At 39.5% G+C, this 24,960-nt stretch overlaps 2 protein-coding genes across 3 annotated transcripts in view; one reads left to right on the top strand and one right to left on the bottom strand.

Moving 5' to 3' along the window:
- Positions 1-148: 148 nt before the first annotated feature.
- On the bottom strand, positions 149-10,597 carry LOC106612524 (ribonuclease T2). Its single transcript, XM_014213728.2, has 10 exons — positions 10,340-10,597; positions 9,808-9,891; positions 9,355-9,409; positions 9,169-9,218; positions 8,989-9,046; positions 8,768-8,832; positions 8,543-8,656; positions 8,372-8,417; positions 1,576-1,647; positions 149-1,331 (listed from the first exon to the last, which is right to left on the bottom strand). The coding sequence occupies exons 2-10, from the start codon at positions 9,882-9,884 to the stop codon at positions 1,149-1,151; spliced, it is 720 nt and encodes a 239-aa protein (XP_014069203.1). The 5' UTR covers positions 9,885-9,891; positions 10,340-10,597; the 3' UTR covers positions 149-1,148.
- Positions 10,598-11,249: 652 nt separating this feature from the next.
- LOC106612511 (myomesin-2) overlaps positions 11,250-24,960 on the top strand; it is a 30,064-nt gene continuing 16,353 nt past the window's right edge. The window contains exons 1-21 of one of the 2 annotated variants that reach the window (XM_014213695.2): positions 11,250-11,469; positions 13,243-13,354; positions 14,472-14,529; positions 15,025-15,179; positions 15,864-15,950; positions 17,481-17,569; positions 17,749-17,799; positions 18,317-18,481; positions 18,605-18,766; positions 18,978-19,119; positions 19,386-19,585; positions 19,687-19,740; positions 20,335-20,462; positions 21,202-21,385; positions 21,631-21,805; positions 21,899-22,020; positions 22,872-23,059; positions 23,188-23,314; positions 23,632-23,813; positions 23,894-24,008; positions 24,601-24,763. In XM_014213695.2, coding sequence (XP_014069170.1) covers positions 13,263-13,354; positions 14,472-14,529; positions 15,025-15,179; positions 15,864-15,950; positions 17,481-17,569; positions 17,749-17,799; positions 18,317-18,481; positions 18,605-18,766; positions 18,978-19,119; positions 19,386-19,585; positions 19,687-19,740; positions 20,335-20,462; positions 21,202-21,385; positions 21,631-21,805; positions 21,899-22,020; positions 22,872-23,059; positions 23,188-23,314; positions 23,632-23,813; positions 23,894-24,008; positions 24,601-24,763 — 2,639 coding nt within the window. In that variant the 5' untranslated portion in view covers positions 11,250-11,469; positions 13,243-13,262. Of the gene's footprint in view, positions 11,470-12,964; positions 13,134-13,242; positions 13,355-14,471; positions 14,530-15,024; positions 15,180-15,863; positions 15,951-17,480; positions 17,570-17,748; positions 17,800-18,316; positions 18,482-18,604; positions 18,767-18,977; positions 19,120-19,385; positions 19,586-19,686; positions 19,741-20,334; positions 20,463-21,201; positions 21,386-21,630; positions 21,806-21,898; positions 22,021-22,871; positions 23,060-23,187; positions 23,315-23,631; positions 23,814-23,893; positions 24,009-24,600; positions 24,764-24,960 lie in introns of those variants that run through there. The other variant, XM_014213703.2, reaches the window with a different exon arrangement.

Raw genomic sequence — 24,960 nt, 5'->3', positions numbered from 1 at the left:
TTAGACAGGGATACTGCGTCTTTTGTCCATTGGTGTTGTGTTGAGGTTTTCTGACCTCTTGTGGCATTTAGTTGAATGTGCATACTTACGCTTGTTAACTGGATTCACTAAAAAGCTAATTGCAGGGTAAATAGTAAGTACAAACTGCTGCAATAGAAAAATTACTTTAATGAATTGTACATAAACATTACAGAGGATTGGAACCTACCAAAAATGGCCACCAGTTAAAAACCAAAGATTATCCCACAATTCAATGAAATCAAACTAACTAAACAGCAGAAATGACATTGTTAGATATAATACCTATATCTGGTTAAATCATGATCATCATAGCCTTGTTAAACTGTGTGCAGAAAATCTTGACTTTAGTAATGCCATCTCCGTAACTTATGTTAACCAATGCATTTTAACCACCACCACGCACATTCTTACCATAATTACTCAACACAGTTTACAATAAAATAAAATGAAAAACATATTGAAAGACAACATTAATGAAGGCAGTCATCAGACCTCTTCATAAACTGTGCATCAAACTTTAAATGTTATGTTTAACAAAATGTAGGACCATACTTTAAACAAACTAAGGCCTATTTAAAATGACTCACAAATCCCTTGAAAGCAAATGTCATCCTATATTACAGGTGGCATTAGTGTTACATTCCACAAACTCACATTATACATCGACAGGCTCAAACATGGACACCCCTTTCCCTCTACAGGATATAATGCACTGCATACTACATGACTGACGATCACATGTAGCATCCGCCACTAGGCTACGATACCTGGTGTCATATATTCCCATCTTTCTCTGCCACATCTAAAATGCTCTGTGGGGAACTTCTTATTTACGTACATTTTATTATGATTTGCAAAGTATTATATATATAAACAAAAAAATCTGATTGTTCCTTGAGTTACAACATGACCACCCTGTTTCCAAGAATCAAGCAGTACAATTTTAAGTTTGAATGCCAGCAAACAGATCCAAATAGCAGTAGACACATTCAATTAAAAACTGTTAGGGTTTTTCAGATAGAGTATTTCTGTGCGAACTCACACCAAGTGGAACCTTCCTGTATCTATGTTCCATGTGAGATATGACACTGATTATAATGGAATGCATGACCATACCGCACTAGCCACTACACTAACAGTTTCCCCTTCAGGGGAGGGTAGTAGACCGGTGTGGCATGGTCACACACACTAAACCCTGCACCCTTAACATTGAGGTTCACAGTGTCTGTCTCAGAATGCTCACAGTCGTCCAGTTGAAAGTCTGAGTTGAAGCAGATCTCGATCTGCCCCAAGATTTGCACCTTCCCTTCCTGTAAACAATAAATAACTTAATGATAAATCTAGAATGTATGGTTAGGATTCATGATTTTATCTTTAAGTTGTGTACAATGACTATTCTTCATGTAGAATGATTAGAGAAACGTATTCTAAATACAAAATGGTATGCAATTCTTGTTATCCTATACTCGTCAAAGAAAACCTGTAGCATATCCATTAACTAGTTGTGCTTGAGTTTGCATTTTACCCAAAGACAAAATATAAAAAACATGATACCTTTGGATGAATACACTGAATCTTTGGTTTCACGTTGTAGAAGTTGAGAATGTTTCCTTCAATGAGGTCAAACTAAAAACAGACGTAATCAATTTTACCACAAGTACTCATCACATGCTATTAGAACCTGACCGACATGGGTTTTTGGGTTCCGATTCCAGACCTTTTTCACATTTTGTTGTGTTATAGCCTGAATTTAAAATGGATTACATTTTTATTTTTTTACAAACAAATTAAAAATAAAAAGCTGAAATGTCTTCAGTCAATAAGTATTCAACTCTTTGTTATGGCTAGCCTTAAGTTCAGGAGTAAAAATTTGCTTAACATGTCAAATAATAAGTTGCATGGACTCACTCTGTATAATAATAGTGTGTAGCATGATTTTTGAACGACTACCTCATCTCTGTACCCCACACATACAGATAATTGTAAGGTCCCTCAGTCAAGCAGTGAATTTCCAACACAGATTCAACCACAAAGACCAGTGAGGTTTTCCAATGCCTCACAAAGAAGCTTACCCAAATAAAAAAAAGCTGACAAATATCCCTTTGAGCATGGTGAAGTTATTAATTACACTTTGGATGGTGTATCAATACACCCAGTCACTACAAAGATACAGGTGTCCTTCCTAACTCAGTTGCCGGAGAGGAAGGAAACCACTCAGGGATTTCACCATGAGGCCAATGGTGACTTTAAAACAGTTACTGAGTTTAAAACCCCCTAGAGTCGATGTCCACACCCCCGTGGAAATCGAATTAGATTATTATAATTTTTTTTAACCCGTCAGTTTAAACCAGAGTTTTTTTTTGTTGTTGCATGGGCTACGTCTCAATCCACCGGATCCTGTTCCGCATTGGTGGTGAAAGGTGGCAGAGCTTGAGTGGTGTTTATCAGACCATGAGATATCCCGAAAATCGGTCCTGTCACAACATATGTAGCGACCGAACGGTTTTGCTCTACGACCCCCACAAGTGTCACGGGACTTGTCTGAAATCGGTACAGCCGATCTGACAGCATCTGTGTGTACAACCCAGCACAGTTTGGGCTACACACTAATATGGAAAGGAGATTCTCTCACTAACACATACATGCCAGTTGTTTTGCTCTAGAACACCTACAAGTCTCACGAAACTAGTCTGAAGGTAGCCAGGTACCAGTTTAAAAAACAAATGGCAGTATTATATATGGAGATTAGTTTAATGCCTAAAATATGGGGTTAAATACAGTGAGGGGAAAAAAGTATTTGATCGTTTGCCCACTGACAAAGAAATGATCAGACTATAATTTTAATGATGGTTTTATTTGAACAGTGAGAGACAGAATAACAACAAAAAAATCTAGAAAAACGCATGTAAAAAATTTTAGAAATTGATTTGCATTTTAATGAGGGAAATAAGTATTTGACCCCCTCTCAATCAGAAAGATTTCTGGCTCCCAGGTGTCTTTTATACAGGTAACGAGCTGAGATTAGAAGCACTTTCTTAAAGGGAGTGCTCCTAATCTCAGCTTGTTACCTGTATAAAAGACACCTGTCCACAGAAGCAATCAATCAATCAGATTCCAAACTCTCCACCATGGCCAAGACCAAAGAGCTCTCCAATGATGTCAGGGACAAGATTGTAGACCTACACAAGGCTGGAATGGGCTACAAGACCATCGCCAAGCAGCTTGGTGAGAAGGTGACAACAGTTGGTGCGATTATTCGCAAATGGAAGAAACACAAAAGAACTGTAAATCTCCCTCGGCCTGGGGCTCCATGCAAGATCTCACCCCGTGGAGTTGCAATGATCATGAGACCGGTGAGGAATCAGCCCAGAACTACACGGGAGGATCTTGTCAATGATCTCAGGCAGCTGGGACCATAGTCACCAAGAAAACAATTGGTAACACACTACGCCGTGAAGGACTGAAATCCTGCAGCGCCCGCAAGGTCCCCCTGCTCAAGAAAGCACACATACATGCCCGTCTGAAGTTTGCCAATGAACATCTGAATGATTCAGAGGACAACTGGGTGAAAGTGTTGCGGTCAGATGAGACCAAAATGGAGCTCTTTGGCAACTCAACTCGCCGTGTTTGGAGGAGGAGGATTGCTGCCTATGACCCCAAGAATACCATCCACACTGTCAAACACGGAGGTGGAAACATTATGCTTTGGGGGTGTTTTTCTGCTAAGGGGACAGGACAACTTCACCGTATCTGCTATTCAATGCGTTTCTATGGGCTAATAGCAGTAAGGCCAAATTCAACGTTTCATGAAAAAAAATTATAATAATGGACCCCCCAGCTTAGACGCTTAAAGATGAATGGCTGTCATAGGGAAAAAATGAGGATGGATCAACAACACTGTAGTTACTCCACAATACTAACCATACAGGCAGGCCAGAGGTATTTCAACTAGGACTTTCCCCTCAAAAACCATGCGGATGAGGCCTCAACCCTTTCCTTTCATATTTGCCCTGTTCTTTCTTTGTTTCGGACTATTACCAAAATCATTGATGTATGGTAAAGTTGCCTGTAATACAGACTATAGTACAGCAGTCTTTGAAGATCTCAGAGGATTCACCAGCAATTGTTAGTGGACACGGACTGTCCACCATCTGAAGCTCTTTTCCAGCACACCTTGATCACACCGTTACTTTTTAAACCTGATCGTGAGACCTCTCAATTTCAGGGCAATGGCAGCATACTAAAACCAAACAGGGAATCATTTATACTCAAAATTCTTTAATGAATTTATGTTATCCATTTGCAGGCTAGTTTAATACATACATGGTCTGTCTGTGTACCTTTTTATCATATGTTAATGTTTCCCGTTTTTAACATTGTGTCAGTATAACGTGTCGATAGCAAGGGGACTTTTTATTTACTTTTACCCCTCAGAACTACAGATGTAGACAGGTCCTAGATCAGCACTCCTACTCTGATGCTTTGTGGATACGGGTCCTGATCTCCACAGGTTAGTATTGCGTTGAAGAACTGATTGATTAGTTGGTCTAGCCTGTTATGATGGACTGTATAAACCTCAGACTTGTTCTAGGCCTATTTCTAATGATATTATATGTATTTTACTGGTATTTCAAGATGGGCAATATAAACCAGTGACTTGTTCCTACCTCAGATTTCTACATTTGTAAATATGTATTTTAAAAGGATATGTTTTCTTATTGTCAAGAAATATAATTTGGAAGTTTGATGTAAGTGTTTGTGATTAGTTTGACTTGAGACAATTGCCAGCAGCATACCACCCTTTCCCTGTGTAGGGTGCGGTCTTTCAGATGGGAGGTTAAATGGTTGTCCTGACACTCTGGTCATTAAAAATGGCACTCATCTTAAGAGTAGGGGTGTTAACCCTGGTGTCCTGGCTAAATTCCCAACCTAGTCCCATTCCATCAAGGCCACCTAATCATCCCCCTCATTTCTAACTGGCATATCACTCCTCACCTGATGGGTGGTGAGCGCTGTGGCACAAAAATGGTTGCCATTTACTATGTAAAGTCCTTTGAGTACCTCAGTTGGTACAAAAGTGTTACATAAATCTAAAAAATCTAATCTATTTGACCGAGTGAAAAGAAGGAAGCCTGTACAGAATAAAAATATTGCAAAACATACATCCTGTTTGCAACAAGGCACATAATATTGCTGTGGCCAAAAAATTTTTTGTCCTGAATGCAAAGTGTTATGTTTGGGGAAAATTCAATACAACACACTACAGAGTATCACACTTCATATTTTCAAGCATAGTGGTGGCGGCATCATGTTATGGGTATGCTTGTAATTCTTAGAATGGGGAGTTTTTCAGGATAAAAAAGAAGCACAGGCAAAATCCTAAAGGAAAATCTGGTTCAGTGTGCTTTCCACCAGACACTGGGGGATGAATTCACCTTTCAGCAGGACAATGACTTAAAGCACAAGTTGCTGACCAAGAAGACAATAAAATGTCCCTGAGTGGCCCAGTTACAGTTTTGAATAAAATCTACTTGGAAATCTATAGCAAGACCTTAAAATGGTTGTCTCGCAAGAATTTAAAAGAATAAATGGGCAAATGTTGCACAATCCAGGTGTGGAAAGCTCTTAGAGCAGGGATGTGCAACTGGCGGCCCGCAGGCCGGTCCTCGGATCATAAACAAAAAAAGAGCTAGGGTCTCAACTTACTGTTTCAAGTTAGAATAGTAGAAGGTGCAATTTCAAAATTTGGTTGTGCATTAGCAGTTTCTTTTGTTATGTCACTAATAATAGCTAATTTTCCTTTCAGCCCCATGGCAAAATGAGTAGAATTGCATGAAATTAGATAGAAAATCAGAAAATCTTATCTCCACCCCATAGCAAAATGTGTAAAATTGAGGAAATTAGCTGTGTAACAACTATGCACGTGGGTACGCAGAACCACGAGCAACTGCAGCCCCTCGTGAGTTGTTCAGATTTTTTGTCTTAGAGACTTACCCAGAAGGACTCACAGCTGTAATCGCTGCCAAAGGTGCGTCAATAAAGTATTGACTCAGGGGTGTGAATACTTATGTAAATGAGATATTTCTGTATTTAATTTTCAATGAATTTGCTACAATTTCTAAAAACATGTTTTCACTTTGTCATTATGGCGTATTGTTGGTGAGAAAAAAAAATATTTAATCCATTTTGGATTCAGGCTGTAACACAACAAAATGTGGAATAAGTCAAGGGGTATGAATACAGGGCCTTCTGAAAGTATCTGCTGATATACAGTTGAAGTCGGAAGTTTACATACACCTTAGCCAAATACATTTAAACTCAGTATTTCACAATTCTTGACATTTAATCCTAGTAAAAATTATCTTAGGTCAGTTCGGATCACCACTTTATGTTAAGAATGTGAAATGTCAGAATAATAGTAGAGTGATTAATTTATTTCATCAAATCCCCTGTGGGTCAGAAGTTTACATACACTCAATTAGTATTTGGTAGCATTGCCTTTTAAATTGTTTAACTTGGGTCAAACATTTCGGGTAGCCTTCCACAAGCTTCCCACAATAAGTTGGGTGAATTTTGGCCCATTCCTCCTGACAGCTGGTGTAACTGAGTCAGGTTTGTAGGCCTCCTAGCTCGCACACACTTTTTCAGTTCTGCCCACACATTTTCTATGGGATTGAGGTCAGGGCTTTGTGATGGCCACTCCAATACCTTGACTTTGTTGTCCTTAAGCCATTTTGCCACAACTTTGGAAGTATGCTTGGGGTTATTGTCCATTTGGAAGACCCATTTGTGACCAAGCTTTAACTTCCTGACTGATGTCTTGAGATGTTGCTTCAATATATCCACATAATTTTCCTACCTCATGATGCCATCTATTTTGTGAAGTGCACCAGTCCCTCCTGCAGCAAAGCACGCCCACAACATGATGCTGCCACCCCTGTGCTTCACATTTGGGATGCTGTTCTTCGGCTTGCAAGCCTCCCCCCTTTTCCTCCAAACAAAACGATGGTCATTATGGCCAAACAGTTCTATTTTTGTTTCATCAGACCAGAGGACATTTCTCCAAAAAGTATGATCTTTGTCCCCATGTGCAGTTGCAAACCATAGTCTGGCTTTTGTATGGCAGTTATGTAGATATAGGACTCATTTTACTGTGGATATAGATACTTTTGTACCCGTTTCCTCCAGCATCTTCACAAGGTCCTTTGCTGCTGTTCTGTGATTGATTTGTACTTTTCGCACCAACGTGTGTTCCTCTCTAGGAGACAGAACGCGTCTCCTTCCTGAGCGGTATGAGGGCTGCGTGGTCCCATGGTGTTTATACTTGCCTACTATTGTTTGTACAGCTGAACGTGGTACCTTCAGGCGTTTGGAAATTGCTCCCAAGGGTGAACCAGACTTGTGGAGGTCTACAGTTTATTTTCTGAGGTCTTGGCTTATTTCTTTAGATTTTCCCATGATGTCAAGCAAAGAGGCACTGAGTTTGAAGGTAGGCCTTGAAATACATCCAAAGGTACTCCTCCAATTGACTCAAGTGATGTCAATTAGCCCATCAGAAGCTTCTAAAGGCATGACGTCATTTTCTGGAATTTTCCAAGCTGTTTAAAGGCACAGTCAACTTAGTGTATGTAAACTTCTGACCCACTGGAATTGCGATACAGTGAATTATAAGTGAAATAATCTGTCTGTAAACAATTGTTGGAAAAATGACTTGTGTCATGCACAAAGTAGATGTCCTAACTGACTTGCCAAAACTATAGTTTGTTAACAAGAAATTTGGAGTGGTTGAAAAACGAGTTTTAATGACTCCAACCTAAGTGTATGTAAACTTCCGACTTCAACTGTAGTGTTTTAAGAGGGGAAATTAAAGAGTAATTTTTCCACACTGATTTCTTAAAAATTGCCATCCTGAAGACCAATTGTCCAAGAAATGTGTTTCAAATGTTGATTCCTTACATTGTGACAATAATGAAACATCATGGGAATGGCTGTGAATCTTCAGTTGAGCATGAAATTCCCTTTTATTCATCCTATTTATTGAATATAGGTTATCGTGGTAAAAGGCCAATACCGCCCGATAACCTGGTATTGAATGCATGCACACATCTGGGTCATTTTACTGCCAGTAACTAAGTAAATAGGAACAGGAAGTCAAATGACTTGCAGTAAATTAGCCACTGTTGACATCACATACTCGCACATTTCAAATTGTCCGTGTTCCCAAAACACACAGTATAGTGTGTTGTTTGATACGATGCGGAAATGCTTGAAGTTTAAACATGCAACTATTTACTCTGTGAAAATGACATTGTCCCTTGGTAATGTAGTAATATTGATTTCATGTACTTACCGTGTAGTAAGTCTCAGAGGGCACAATGTTACATTTCTTCATCACCCTGAAAACATACAAAGAATTTATAAATAACTAGTAGAAAACATAAATTAGGGTTCAGGGTATTGAAACCATACATTATCCCATATGTTTCATGAGGGTACTTTATTGTTAATTCAGTACACTTACCCATCAAGGTCTAACTTGTGATACAGCTCCAGGGCTTTGCCAAAGTATTTGTGTTGACTGTTTAGGGACTCCGCTTTTGCAGCACATGTTCCATGTTTTTGCCATTCATATTTCCTGTAAATAGAAGATCAAACACTAACATTTGTTTAGAAAAATATTGTTACCTGAAAATATAACAATTACCTGGAGTAAAGTATTAATACAAAATAGAAAACTGGAACAGACCAGAATTTAGAGGATTCTGGAATTTTTAGATCCGGCCACCACTTCTGCATCTCTGGAAGTAGGTCCTGTAAAACATATTCATTATCAAATATTTATCTTAATTTCAAAATATATAAACACGTTTACTTTTACCATCAAAATGATATTTTGTCATGAATAAGCTCGAACTGCCTTTTGTAAATGTTTGTATTTTAAATGTTTTTTCCCCCAGCAGAACATACCTGGATTAGAGTTTCATTGAAGTGCAAAGATGAATTGCATTCCTGGCCTTTATCTGGCCTGTAAGACAGACATTGGTTAAATGTGTACAAAGATAAACTGTTTTGCATTCTGTTATGTTATGTTATCTGGTCAGTCAAAAAAATGCACTTTCCTACTGAATGTTGGAAGTCCTTCCTTACCACAGTCCATGCAAAGTCCAGTAGTCAAATTTGGAATGACAGTGTTCCATCTGCAAATAGAAATGTTAATTTTGTCACACAAGTTGGCAAATCTGGCAATTTAGGGCCACCGTATCAATCATACGATCAGATCACATGATACGCTGAGTTTATTATGCCATGAAACCATATAATAAAGTAACTTACACTGCAAAATGTGCTCGGCCAGTGGTGAGTCAGGATCAGCTTACTCCACATATGCCTGAAATAAAGTTACATTGAAGTGTAACATTAGCATAATCAAAGTGCCTCACTCATTTAATGGCCTTCAATTTGCATAGAGGCCGACGATGGAATGACACCAGCTCAGTGGTCTTGTGGTTAGTGTCCTCCCCGAGATTGGAAGGTTCCCTGGTCAAAACAAAGCTCTAAAAACGGGAAATGATCCCTCTACTTGGCATTCAACATTAAGGAGATGGATTGGAGGTAACCTCCTGTCCAGGGTGTGTACTTGTACATCAAGCTGCCCTATGGGCCATTGTGGCTTGAAAAAGGCTACTTACTGACTTTAGAATGACAGACACAGTTAAGGGCTTGATGCAGAGGACAGGGTTGGCATCTGACATTAACCAGACAGATATAACCAGTAACGTTACTTACGGCAGCTCGAGTTCGAATGAAGAAGTCATCAGACTGCAGCCAAGGCACAGCAGGACAACAAATGCCAATGACTTCATATTTACACTGAAAGAAAGATAACTTACAATTAGGAGAAGTAGATTTTGGGTCATAGATGGACTGATTTTAGCTGGTCTAATATGTGATGGTAGGCAAACTCTTACAATTATAAAGCCTATTATAAACTATTCAATTTTAGTTTATAGATAGCTTGTGTAACAAACAGTTATATAATGGTTGGCATGGCGTGATTGTTATTTTGGTGCCTGTCAAATACTATTGAGTTTATATTTGCGCCCATCAACACCGCAGTCAAATAATGGAACGCTTTTCGCAACTCTGTTGCCAACCACCAAACCTGACGTGAATGTGGGGGAGTGCAACTTCAGTTTGCACAAAAGGTTACATACGTACATTATTTTACAAACACAAGGTCTCCAGTATCACCTGGGCCTGCCACCTGGCTAAACGTAGACTGTGTGGGTAACCTACGACGGACTCAATAAGTTCTTACCCGTGTTTTGTTCCTGTGGTTAAAAATAAAGTCGTATATACAACTATACGTTTGGAAGGGTCATTTAGATGAGGAAACAGAGATGTCGTTTGATAGATTAGCAATATGAAGATCCCACTAGTATCACTTATTATGGTTTAAAATGAGACAGCCACACTCCGTCCGATTAGACGTCTGGTAGAAGCCTACAACAACAATACCGTGAAATTGTTTCCCTCAACAGCTGAACTGAGAGTCACATGCTCAGAAAATGTAAGTCACGTGAGATCATGTGAAACGTGCATTGTAGGCAGCTGTACCGCACAGGCGCGCACACATACGATGATATTCCACTGGGCCACATACAGTTTAATAAAAATAAAAGCAAGACAAATGTGTTGAACCTTTATTGCAATTGCATTTATCTCTGTAATCCTTCTATAAAAAAACGGGCAGACATTGCAAAATGTTTTACAATGTTATTTTAGACAGTAGGCTATGTTATTGTATCATTTTAGACCTTGTAGATAAGTAATGGAGGAATTATGCTTGCATGAAGCTAACAAACTGTGTGACATTGCCTCAGGCTATTGGCAGGAATAGCCGTAGCCTAGGCTGTGTCTGTTAACCCAATCTCTTGTTAAAAATAGTGCTTGGCTACAGTTCAGGTTTCAGGAGGTCATCTTAAGATTCTGTCTTAAGGTTCCTTCAGTTGAGTATAGAGCTAAGCAATATTATATTAACATAGCTTAAAGCTAATAAATATAAAAACAAATATAGGCTATATCAAAATTATCCTAAATATCATGGATAGAGTTGAAAAAAAAAGTATGAAATTATTTAAATGATGTAAACTGAACACATTGTGCTCAGTCCAAATTTTGTAAATATTGCCAACTGGATACAGTTTTTATGACCTATTCAGTGATCAAAGAATAACTAATACTACGTGATATGTGCCTAGCCTACTGCAAGTAAGAAATTATGTTAAGGGTTGATGTAAAAGCTATATATAGTCATATGCCTATCCATAAATGGGATGCAAGAGTTGCTGCACTCTGTGTGGGTAATCTTTGGTTTTCATCAGCCAGTGACTCCCAAGCGGGTTTAGGCTGACCTACCTCTGCTTTGCGCTCGTGTAATCTCTTGGGGTAAGTCAGGCCTATTATTTCCTTCCTTTTCAGATTATTGGATTTTTCAGAAAGGTGTTGAATTGAGAGATGCATGCTTGGTTCTTGGTTATATCAGAATGTGGAGATTGATTAGTCCAGTTACCTAATTAGGGCCTAGGCTACTGCCTAGACCTTGACATAATAAGGATATTATCTAGCAATATTCATTTGAATAGTTTTTGGACACAAATGATTGATATGAGAATATTGCTCTGATGGCATGTTGATAAATGGAGGCATCAGCTTATATATTTTAAAATTAATTCTATAAAAAGACAGTTTACTTTGTCTTCTATATGCAGAGAAATGTGGCTCAGGAGTTCAAGTGTCAAGAGGTTGATATTTCTGGTACCTGAATCTCTGATGTTAAGCACTTTTGCTGCACTTGAGAATTAGCTGAACCTGACTGATAAATGAATGAGCGAATAAGATAGAAAAGGAAAAGAATAGAGTCAAAAAGCTGTTATTTGGTTGTAAACCTATTCCAATATACATTGAGAGGCAATATGCAACTTTGTAGGATTGTGGGAATTTAAGGCTGCCATAGGCCTATAGAACATTTCAACTATTTCCATATTCAGAGAACATTTTCAAAGCTACAGTAAGTTTTAAAGTAACTGTCCAGTGAAAACCTCACTTTTAAAAGTTAATATTCTGTTAACTGACACCCAAATAATGTTGTCCTTTACTCGTATTTGTGGCCAAAGCATACATTGGTGAAAAACACTTCAAAAACTCCACCTCAAACTTGTATCTCAAACAGACCGTTCATAAAATGCTTGCTATTTCCTCACAGAAAATGATGTCATTTTGGCTCATTGGCTGAGCTGGCCAATCAGCGGTCTACTGATGTGAATATTTTTTATGACCGGTTAACGCCCACACCATTCTGTTGTTGGGGTTCGCCCACATCATTCCATCAAAGAAAAGCTGCTTTTTAATTAACATACTTAACTAAACATTTTTGGAAGGATAACTATTTCACTCATATTATAATTAATTATAGGTCATATTTCATAGAAATCTGCAAACACTGGACAGTTACTTTAAACTAAGTTTTGACCTTATTCCCATATTATTTACTGCAATTAAAAATAACTTGCAAGTGCTCAGACTGTTCTTGTGTCTGTTAATATTCAATCTGTTAAAGGCTATATGGTTTTGTATGTTCTTATTTATCACCACATCACCTGTGAATATAGGCTATATTTAACTCCTTCATATTTAATAGGTGTCTGAATTACATTTAGATTGCTGTATTGTGAGAATAACTGGTAATAACTGAACTTTCATAGATGAATACTTAAGCCATTGACTAGCTCTAAGCCTCAACCCCCCCCCCCCCCCCCACACCATCTAATTTAAACCTCCAATGAATTTGCTTTCCATTTCTTCTGCCCATAACTCAGACTCTTCCATTACATAAGAATAGGCCCAATCTTTCTCCCGCAGTGCAGGTTTGATGGAATTCTATCCCCAGTGTCTGTAACCTCACAGGCACTAATACCTAAGACATATAATTTGACGTTGAAGGACATACTGTACCGTACTGCATACTGTGCCCTGAAATGCATCAATGGATCAAAGAGCCCGAAGAGCCATGGATCTGTTGCATTGCATTGTAGTAATTCTACATTAACATGGTTTGTTGCCATCATCGAGATACAACTATTATACTGTATTTCTATGTTTGCCATTATATTGCTGTTAGCCAATAGAATACAGTAACTGTGTTCCTCATTTGAATCGCAGGTTATTAAAAGTTATCAACTATGGCTGCGACAGTTGCCAGACACAAGCACGTGCACGTCAGCCATGACTACCACAGTGCACAGTCTAAGGTGGTAGCAAAGCAGTACACAAGGTAAGGAGATGGGCCCATTGGAATCCTATGCTTCATTTGAAACATACTAGTGGTTTGGAAACTGGTGGCCAGATTTACAATTGTTTGCACAGGAGTATAAATTGCACCTGCTATTTACCAGAGTAAATTAAGCATTTAAACTGTTTAGAGCTTATTTAGCATAGTTAGATTAAATGTAAATTAAGACAGTTAACAATTTTTTTCTGGTCTTTATTCCCCTCGGAGAATAAAGAACTGGTGTAAATACATCAAGTAAATCTGGCCCTCGGTGTACAGTTTCAAATGGTAGTTAGTGTATTCAGCTGGGCATTTAACAGTGGCTAAGTTTACACCTAGAGAGAGCACTTGTAACCCACTAATAGGTTGGTTCCCTGCTAATTGTCAAATCTCATGTAACTATGCAACCATCCAATTGCTACTACATCACTGGATCACATTCTCTTCTATAAACTGGGGACACATATGCTTTACTGTCTTTTATGGTGACTAATTGTCATATTTGTTTGGGTATGATTATAATACCATTAACGTTTTCCACTGTAATACACCTTGGACTGATTTGCCTTTAAAGAAGGGTATGTTTACTTCTGTTTGTCGACGTCAGGAGTAGAGACAGGACACTCATATTAGTTTGTACCATACATTCTATGGATTGTACCCACTTTCATCTGTGTCATCTCCGATCACGTAATCTATATTACCGGTACACACTTCTATGATCATTCTGTCAGGTATGTATAGATTGATGATTCATCCGCAATAAATAGTACATTAGGTCATCTGACAAAAAGGGCATGAGAATACTGTCAACATGATGCTGTTAGAGGTCTTTTGATGCTAACGAAGTGCTCTGTAGCTCTATGACTACATTTACTCAGCAATAAGCCAATGATTAAAATGCAAATAAGATGCTTACTGTATGTATAGCAAATAATGATTGTTATGGTTAGACTTAACATAGATGTTTTTTGTGGTGCTTAGGTTTTCACTGTGTTGGGCCTTTCTTATATTAGTTCGTAAATGCTTGTTAACTTAAACAAAATTAGCTGTTTACACTGTTTTATGTTGACTTTTTGTAAATTATCCTTTAATAACTAAGTTTGTTTTGCTCATATAGCTCTGAGGTGGTGGAGGACGATTATCATCACAAACAAGAAACAAGAATCCAGGGAGTGGTAAGGTCCTCATCTGTCATGTTGGGAGATTTCAGCATGTCATCATAATTAAAGATGTCATTTGAAAAAGATGAGCGAAAATATTAAGTATCAGATCTGCACAAGTACACTTTTCACACATTTGAGCCAAGCCAAACCGTATTGTGCAGGCTCGGATATTTACTTTTTCCATTATCCTGTCTAGTCTAACCTGTCTAATCGGTCCCGTGTGGCTCAGTTGGTAGAGCATGGTGTTTGCAACGCCAAGGTTGTGGGTTCGATTCCCACAGGGGACCAGTACGGAGAATAAATGTATGAAATGTATGCATTCACTACTGTAAGTCGCTCTGGATAAGAGTGTCTGCTAAATGACTAAAATCTAAATGTAGCACAGTTCCAGTAACTATGATGGATGCATTACCTGGCCATGGCAGTACAGGTCGCCTCAGCTTGGCTTGGCTTAGTAGTTTGAAATGGGTATTGAAGAAAAATGTAAAATGTCCATTTTGCCTTCAGGTGAGGAAGAAGATGGTTGAGAAGTACGTCCGTGAGGAGTCTATGATCAGGGGCCCTAAGTTCCTGACCACACTCCGATCCCATACTGTTTGGGAGCACACTCCCGTGAAGCTATACTGCACGGTCGAGGGCTACCCAACCCCTTTTGTGAAATGGTGAGGATTCAGTCTAAATACAGATGTAGGATTGTCATTTGAGCCAGTTTGCTACAGCAGTAAAATAAGCCTGCAGCAACAAGAAATGTGAATTATTATGTGGATGATAATGAATGGACATTTTTAGTAGGGGTGATACATTTTTTCGTTATGGCAAATCAAGTCTGACATTTTTAAACCTAGAATACACTACAAGTTTGCAAGAAAATTCTCAGTTACAAAAGCGTGATCAAATTAAAATCCTACATCTGTGTCCAAAACAGTCATTCAGCAAGTTCAACAGCAGCATTTAGCGGCTTATTTTTCGGTGCAGAACGTTATTGTACTGGTGTAGCACAAAGGGAGAACTGCTTAATGCTAGTGTTTTTCTTTCATACCCTCTGTTAGAGTGAAATAGTGGTCAAAGTTTTACGGATGATTGATGGTGTTAGATTTTAGCTGAGGTTAAGAAGTCAGCATAGCTAATCTTAACCTGTTACTGTCTCTGTAATAATGTTTTTTTTTCTCATTCTTGAGATTTACGTCTTATAGTTTTACACTAAAGGTATACGTTATGACAAAGGTACAGACTACTTATACACAGTCACATCACAATATTCTGCATACTGTTATTACTTTTTTCCTGTGTTACCACAGCCACTTGAAAGACTTCACCTTAACCATTTCTAATTGATTTCTCTCCAGGTATAAAGATGGTGTCAGCATTGACTTATCGTCAATGAAATACAATGTGCAGGACAATGTTGGAATTCATAACCTGGAGATCGTCAAGTAAGTTATTCTCACGGGAGGAAAAACCTTAGGCTGCACAGTGGATACACACATTCAGTGGTAAAACAATCACAGGTTTTTATATTATGGGAAATCACAGGTTTTTATATTATTTAGATCCATTTGTCCGGAAAACATTATCCTCTCATGGTAGCTTATCACCCCCATTTAAAAAGTCTTATACAATATCATGACTTTGCTCCTGGACCATCTGAGATTTTCATTGTGGCCTCCCTGCATTTCACTCACAATCACATTGTTTACTGTTAACTTAATTAACACGCAAGTGTCCACAAAAGGGAGCCTTGTGAATGGTGGAGCCGTAGCGGTGGAGCTTTTCCAATTTAGTCTAAAGCCCCCCTGGGCACTGCCCTCGTCTTGAGGACTCATCAGCTGTTCATAGCAAAGTGCTGAGCTCTTTGTCATTTGATCCTGGAGCTCCTTAAAGAGCACTGTATACGCTCGCTGTCAGTGTCAGGAGCACCAACGCTAAATCGCACCTTAAGTCTCAAAGCCCTTTTTGCCTCTCCAAATCAAAGTTAAGGGTCTCAATAAAGAAATGCCACTCTGTATTCTCCCTGGGTTCAAACTCTTTCACACTCAAAGAAAACAACCATGGTTTGGAAACAGTGAGGGAGAGTGAGCATGGACAGCTTTAAAATGGTATGTGCGGGGTCAAGGTCTTATATCTGTCACTATTTTCAACCTCCTCTCTCCTGGCAGCTTCAGATGTTTGCCATTCATGTCTTAGAGCTTCTCATGAATATCTCATGAATAATTAATGCAGTATTTTTTTTCCTGCATAGCATTATTCTCCAGTCTTAAGTTCCAAACATTTGATAATATCTGACCTTGAGTGTGTGGTTATACTGTAGAGGTCAAAATCAGAGACCCTTGGGGCGGAAGGTACTGTAGCCTTGTGGGTAGGAGTGTTGGGCCAGTATCCGAAAGGTTGCTGGATCGAATTCCCGAGCTGACAAGGTAAAAATCTGTTGTTCTACCCCTGAGCAAGACAGTTAACCTGCTGTTCCCCGGGCGCAGATGACGTGGATGTTGATTAAGGCAGCCCCCCCGCAACTCTCTGATTCAGAGGGGTTGGGCTAAATGCAGAAGACACATTTCAGTTGAATACATTCAGTTGTACAATTGACTAGGTATCCCCCTTTCCCTTTCTTTTCCCTTACAAGCTAGAAAATGATGTATATTTGCAGTATTCATTTACTGTGCATTCATAAAGTCATAGCACCATTTCAAATGAGGATCATGGCTTGATATTTCCCAGTAATCATTTTGTCAAATAGCAATTTGCATAATCTGCATAATTTATTATCCTTTGAAAGTTTACCATCCTGTAAATTCAACTCAGGAAATTATGTTTTGGTGGTTAGTCAATTAATCAAAGTCCTACATACAAAAATATACCCACACAAACTATAGATGGAGACAAAGTCTAAGCCTTAGGTATTGCTGAGATGTTTTTGTGTGTTCTTGTACATTATCAACAATGTATTCTTCTGGTATTCCCTATAGGTGTGAAACTGATGACACTGCGCAGTACACTGCTGTAGCTAGTAACATTCATGGACAGGTCTCTACTCAGGCCTCTGTCATTGTCAAGAGTAAGTTTGGCAAAGCAAACATAGATACGTTTTGTTAATGCATTGATTTTCATGATATGGCTTATTTAAATGATAACGGTATGTTTAAATACTTGATTTATACCACAGTACAATATTACAGTGTAATGTATTTTGTTGTTGTGTAGTGATTGTATGTGTATAATATGTCTGTTTCGCAGGATTCAGAGAAGAAGGGCATTTATCTTCCTATGCATGGCTTCCTTACACATGTAAGTCCACCCAACACCACTGTCCTGTGTATTCTTCCTGATACATTTATCCTCTGAGTAGATCTTGACCACTGTTGAGTCAAATCCAGTAACTGGGGATTGTTTGAATATAGCAACATTCTTCTTGCGTTGCAAGGATGTAGCCTACATATAAACAATGTTTATACTATTGTGAGAGACAAACATAAACTACTGTAGATGGTATATCAATTCAATCATGCATTCTCAACATATGAAAATAATGTTCTTTTTTATTTATCCCTGTAAGAATCGACAGAGACATTATCTGATGAAACTATACTAGTCACAACATGAATTGCACCTTTGTATGGATTTCTTTTAAAGAACACTACTAAGTCTTCCGAGTAATTCAGTGCTTTCTCTCTTTTAAAGTCTATGTAATTATATAAATCATTGCAGAATATATCATGGCCATCTGATCATGGCCATCTATAATTATATTACTAAAATAGAGTCATAATACTGTAAGTTTATCCTGTTTTACTATCTTCTGCAGTTCCCATGTTGCCGGAGATCAAATACACCAAGATCAACATCACCTTCCTGGAGACTTTTGGCTCGGTCTTTGGAACAGAAGGAGACACGGTCACATTGGCAGCCACAATGAACATTAGCCCCAACCTAGCCAATCTGCAGCCTGAAGCTCAATGGTTCAGAGATGGTAACACATTTTCTCTTGCAATCGTAACTGCTTTCAATAACAGCCGATTTACAAGACCATTTTTGTAACTTCAGCCACGGACAGTTCCTCACTTTTAATGTTGGCATTTTTGTTTTGTTTTAGATCATCGGCTGTCAGACTCCAAGTGGGTGAAGATAGAGTCTGGTAGAGGCGAGACCAAGCTGACCCTGCCTCATCTGAACAAGGATGATGAGGGCGTCTACACTCTCCGTATGGTGACAAAGGGGGGAGAAGCTGCGCACAGTGCATTCGTCTCCTGTGCCGGTAAAAAATCTTCTAACTTTGAGAATTGTATACCATCTCTGTGTGTACCAGCAATAAATCTACTTTGAAAACTGTAGTATGAGCCATATTCTTCTATTTTTCAAAAAGCTCTTTGGTCCTTGAATGATACTGTTCACAGGGAATTTCAAGTATAGCGTGATGTACTTTGACAGACTGTGATGATGTGACTTGCTTTGTGTCCCTATGCCAGATGGTCCACCCCCAGTACCTGGGTCTCCAGGTGCCCCTATGGACATCAAGATCCATGACGCCAACAGAGATTATGTCATCGTGTCCTGGAAGCCTCCCAACACCACTACTGAAGGCCCCATTATTGGATACTTTGTAGATAGGTAACGGAAGGTGTTAAAATGGGAATCAAATGTGAATATATCCAGCTACTTTTTCCCGCTACTTTTTCCCTGATGCCATTACCTGACCAGGAAAAACTCCAGGACCTCGTTATATACATTCTGGTAGTTTTTTTCTTAAAATCACATATCATTCTAGGCCAAAAATGGGAGGCAAATCTGTAAATTACAAGCTATAATCTCCCACAACTGTTCGTAGCTTGTAGCTATATATTGGAGATGTACCAATTTTCCTCCATTTTTTGCAGATGTGAAACTGGAACTGAAAATTGGGTGCAGTGCAACGACTCCCCCATTAAGATCTGTAAATACCCTGTGCCTGGCCTTTTTGAGGGCCACTCCTATTACTTCCGTGTGCGGGCGATAAACTCAAAAGGCATCAGCAAGCCCTCCAGAATGTCTGACCCCATTGCCGCCCTGGACCCAACTGAATTTGAAAGACTCCATGGTAATGTGAGGATGATATCGTAAACTTTAACTTGTGAGGTCACGTATTCCCTAGAATCAAATTAATGTATATCATTTTCTGTTTTTATCTTTGTTTGACAGCCATCAAGTTGGGTGGTAAACTTGACGTTGTAACTTACTACGATGACGTTGAAGGTACTAAATGGTTTTCTATGATGTATGGGGGTCCTTGAAACTCGATAACTAGTTTGATACAAAAATCTTTGATGTTCTTCTAAGCAGTCATGCTATTACTTTTTTAGGTTTATTTCTTTATACTTCATCGGTGTCAGTAGCACTAAGAAGAATAATGAGGGTAAACTACTTATTTAGAATATTGAGATATCATTAGCTCCTCACATTGTACCATGTCTTCCATCTGTACAATAAAACACCAATAATAACTGTCACATTTCACATTTTTCTTTTCACGATTCTCCCGTCTCAATAATTAGCAATAATTATACAGCCTAAATTTGGGCTCATCAGAGAGCTGCTGATTAGTTTTTGATGAGAATTCCATCAGGATGCTATGATCCAACCATCTGTGGCACCTTCTTCAGACTGAATGTAACACATCTATACTAGCAACAGATCAATGTGCATAGACAGGCTAGAGAAAAAGTATTCAGTACTACAATTTCATAACCTTGAAAACATTTGTTATTGTGGCAATATTTTTGTCAACTCGGGTGAATGTTCCCACTTGGGCAAAAGACAGGAAATCTCTGTGATGTCTTGTGTCCGTAGACGAGAAGAAGGTGCCAGGAACCCCCTCAAAGTTGCATGCCCCAGAGACCGACCGAACATATGTTGTCCTCAGCTGGAAACCTGCCCCCTATCACGGCCGGGCCCCAGTGTGGTACTATATTGAGAAGGTTGGTCTCTCACTGTTCTCCCCCAGGTTTTTTTTTTTTTTCCGAAATTTTGCAGCTACGGAATAGAGACACATTTCAACATGGAATTGATAGATTTGTGTCCTCTAAAACAGGGTTCTCAAAGTGGGGTCTGTGGCCAGATCTCAAAATATAAAAAAAATATAAAAAATACAAATGTCTCATTTATTTTTAGGATTATTACTAACAAGAACAGATTCAATATTTTTATTAAATAAATGCACTGTAACATCTCTCTGCCTCATGCGACATTTGTAGAATTGCAGGATCTTAGCTTTAAAGCTGCAACAACATATCTGTGCCACATTACAAATGGTGTAGAATTGCAGGAAATTAGCTTGAAAACTGCACAAGAGGCGGGCCTTTAAAATGTTCCTTCCTAGGGCCCGAGACTTGGTTCGTCCGGCCATGCACTGTGGAAGTTGTAGTAAAATTCCTTGTATGTAAAATGTTTTTTTTTATCTCACTCAAGTTGTGTTCTGATTATGAGGTCAGCGGGCCCAACAAGTTTGAGAAACTCTGCTCTAAAACAGATGGAATCTTTCTTAAGATGCGTTCAATAGTATAATCGAGGGCAAAAACAATCAGGGTCACCACCCGAATGAATAGCTGAAGTCAGCAAAATGAATTGGGGTTCTAACTTTCTCTCTATTTCATTTGCCTCTTTCTGTGGATGTTGTAACAGGGTGTAAATGTTGTTTTTGGGGTTCTTCCGTCACAGTGCCTAGCTGAGACCGGTGCGTGGCAGAGGGTGAACACTCAGGTGCCTGTGAGATCTCCTCGCTATGCCGTGTTTGACTTGGCTGAGGGAAAACAATACTTGTTCCGCGTGCTGGCTGCAAACATGTACGGCAGCAGTGAAGCCTCTGAGCCTACTGAGCCTATTCAGACTCAAGAGCTGCGTGGTAAGAGGGTCCTCTTCAATGGCTTTTTAGGTATCTCTTAGAGTCCTCCCCAAGGTTGTGCTCAAGTATTCTCTCTAAAAGTCAAACTCCCTGCAAATCACAGCAATAGTCAAGGGTGGAATTTGATATATATTTTTTTAAGTAATTCATATTGTAGATTTTGCTAAGAAATAATAGTCCTTCAATTAAAGTAAGTAGATAGGTGACATTTTCCCCTAGACATTAACCCTGTTAATCTACTGTAGGTGTCCCCTCCGCTCCTGGTCAGGTGGTTGCCACAAGGCAGACTGACACATCTCTTGTTATCCAATGGGCTGAACCCAAGGAGCCTAATAACCTTATTGGCTACTACATCGATGTCTGTGTAAAAGGCTCCAAGGACTGGGATTCTGCTAACCACAAGCCTCACAAGAGCAACAAGTATGTATTCAGTCATAGACTTATTATTTGAAGAGTGTGATTTCATTCATCATAATATGTTGACATTTTACTTCATCTGCTATTTTTGATTAGATTTGTGGTTCAAGGCCTGACCACTGGTGAGACGTATGTCTTCCGTGTGCAAGCCATCAATGAGCTGGGTCTTAGTGATGAATCACAGGAGTCGTCCCCCCTCTCTGTCAAAGCTGCCCTCAGTGAGTACACACACACACACACACACACACACACACACACACACACACACACACACACACACACACACACACACACACACACACACACACACACACACACAGGATATAATTGTCATTAGTCAAGGTTCCAACCAGGCGTAAAAAGTGCTGGGTTCAATCTGGCAGTAGCAAAAGTAACAGCAGAAGAAAAATGCAAATACACGATTTTAGCGACCCACTGTGCTTAGCTGGAGACTCTTTTCTCTGTGAATGATCATAGTGATTCAATTGTACCAAGGTTATCAAGACTGTTTAAGAAGTCTGTTGGTAGCTGTCCAGAAATATGACAAACAAAGACATCTAACTTTGATGCCTTAAGTTGGCCGAATATCTAAAATCAATGTCTCCAATAAAAGAGGACCATTATCCTTCCAATTCAAAAGTTTCAGCAGGACAGACTGGGAGCCTATTTGATTTAGCCAATCGTCATGTACTTTTCTCGTCCAAATAATGTGAATAATTTAGGCAATATGAGTCAAAAACCAACCATTGGCTCAGAGTTCCTTTGGGACATTCAATCAACAATTGCAGATTGTTTCATCACACCATACATTTTTAAACTCATTTATTGGCGATACTCCAAACTATGTGGATGGCAAAATGTTGTAGTTTGTAGTGAACAATGATCATATTTAACATGCTAGTTTACTCCATTATGAATTAAGATTGATGTATTATACAGTGGATTCGGAAAGTATGCACTGTTTACATGCTACTTCAAGCCTGCACAACCAGTATTTCACCAGGAGTTAGGGAGCCCTGCTATATATCCACCATGATACATGTTTAAGACACTTTTAAACTGTTTGCAGCGATTCCCTCTGCTCCATATGACATTGCTCTGCTCGCTTGTGATGGAGAGTCCATGGTTCTGAACTGGAAGCGGCCCGTCCACTCTGGTGGCTCTCCGGTGGCTGAATACTACATCAACAAACGCAGGCACGGAGAACACACATGGAGAGAGGTCAACATCCCACCCATCAAAGAGAGGCTGTTCAAGGTATAAATCTGATTGACCTTAGTAAAAAAAGAAATCTGTTACAGTTAGGATCATAGGATCATAATGAATCTATTATGCAGTGATTCAAACAGTTTTAACAGTTTTAATACTTTCCCTATCAACTACAGGTTGAACATCTGAGTACAGGTGCAGTCTATGAGTTCATGGTTTATGGTGGAAGTCTTGCTGGTCTTGGTGCCCCCTCTGCCCCTAGCAAGGCTTTCCACTGTGATGCCTGGACCATGCCAGAGCCAGGTACAGTACTGAAAACCTCTCTGAAACAAGTTCATATTTTAAAGATGAAACAAAGTGTGCATAGTTCAAAGAAGCGAATGTCATTTTACATGCAAATACCGTTGCATATTTAAACCATAATGCATATCTCATCCTTTTTATGTGATGATGAATTCTGGAAGAGGTGCATTCAAGCTTATCGGCAGTGCCACTTCCAACATCAATCATTAAGATAGCAGCACGTACACATTACACAGTCTGACCCCTATGTTCTGTGTGTCTGACTTAAAGAACTGCTTGGCTGTAATTTCCTACATTCACTGCACTCTGAATTTCAGGTCCAGCTTATGACATGACCTTCTGCGAGATCCGTGATGACTCTGTGGTGGTGGAGTGGAAGGCTCCCATCTACACCGGCGCCAGCCCAATCACAGGCTACTTTGTGGACTTTGCCAAGAAAGGCTCAGATGAATGGCACTGTTCCAATGAGAGCCATGCTGTCAGTCACCGCTACCACAAGGTACAGAGTATTCCTAGAATACCTATGAGTTATGACAATGTACCCTGTCTGGCACATTTTACAGTCCTTGTCGTTTTCAGGTGACTGGGCTGGAAGCCGGTGTGTCATATGTGTTCAGAGTGCGTGCGGCGAACTCTGAAGGTGCCGGCAAGCCTTCCTTGGCTTCTAACCCTGTGGTTGCCAAAGCAGTGGAAGGTACTGTTAGACAGACACAATTTCCGATGCTGAACTTCAATGTGGCTTAGTACAGAGCAGCATTCATTCAGAGCGTTCCACAGAGAATGTTTATTTGAGTCAGGATTCCCATTAAAATGGGAGTTAGATTAGCTGAAATGTAGGAGAGTAACACCACGAAGTGTGGGGTACACTAGACAGGGATGTTGAGGAGGGGCCTAGGGAGGGATTGTCTGTTCTTCTGTTGATAAGGAACATTGGGAGGACGTGGGAGGAGAGAAAAATAGATGACTCATATGGAGCTCTGTAAAGTGGTTGGAATGAGAGCATCAGGCAACCAGCAGAGAGCAGTGTTGTATTCTGCAGGGACCTCAGCAACTCAAGCACTGGGTGAGATCAGGGAAAAGTCATTATCACTATTCTTTTGATATCAATTCAACAGAGGATGCAGAACATACAGACACAAATACACTGTGGACATATAATGAACATACTACGCTAGTACTGTATGACTGCACCTAAACACCCATCTCTAGGACATGCTGTACTTGCAATGCCAGATTTTTATTGCTGTTGCCTGTCAACTTCACTCTTTGCTTTGTCAATCCAAAAGGTGCCCAGGAGATGACCTGCACAGTGGACAAAGAGTCAGGTGACATCATCCTGTCATTTGAAAGCTGTCAAATTACGGAGAGCTCCCACTTTGTGTGGAAGAAATTCTACAAGGAAATCACTGACTTCTCCAAAGAAATTGTCATCAAAACAGAGGGCAGCACGTAAGCTATGCACAAAACTTGTCAACAGATCAAATATATTTTATGTAAATAAAACTTCTCAGTAGTGATTCAGAAATGCGTAATAGGTAGCAGGTAGCCAAGTGGTTAGAGCGTTGGGCCAGTAACTGAAAGGTTGCTAGATCGAATCCCCGAGCTAACAAGGTAAAAAGCTGTCATTCTGCCCCCTGAACAAGGCA

This window comes from Salmo salar, chromosome ssa01 (assembly GCF_905237065.1).
Source record: "Salmo salar chromosome ssa01, Ssal_v3.1, whole genome shotgun sequence".
In the NCBI taxonomy this organism is placed as follows: Eukaryota; Metazoa; Chordata; class Actinopteri; order Salmoniformes; family Salmonidae; genus Salmo; species Salmo salar.
This window is presented reverse-complemented; position numbering and strand designations above follow the sequence as displayed.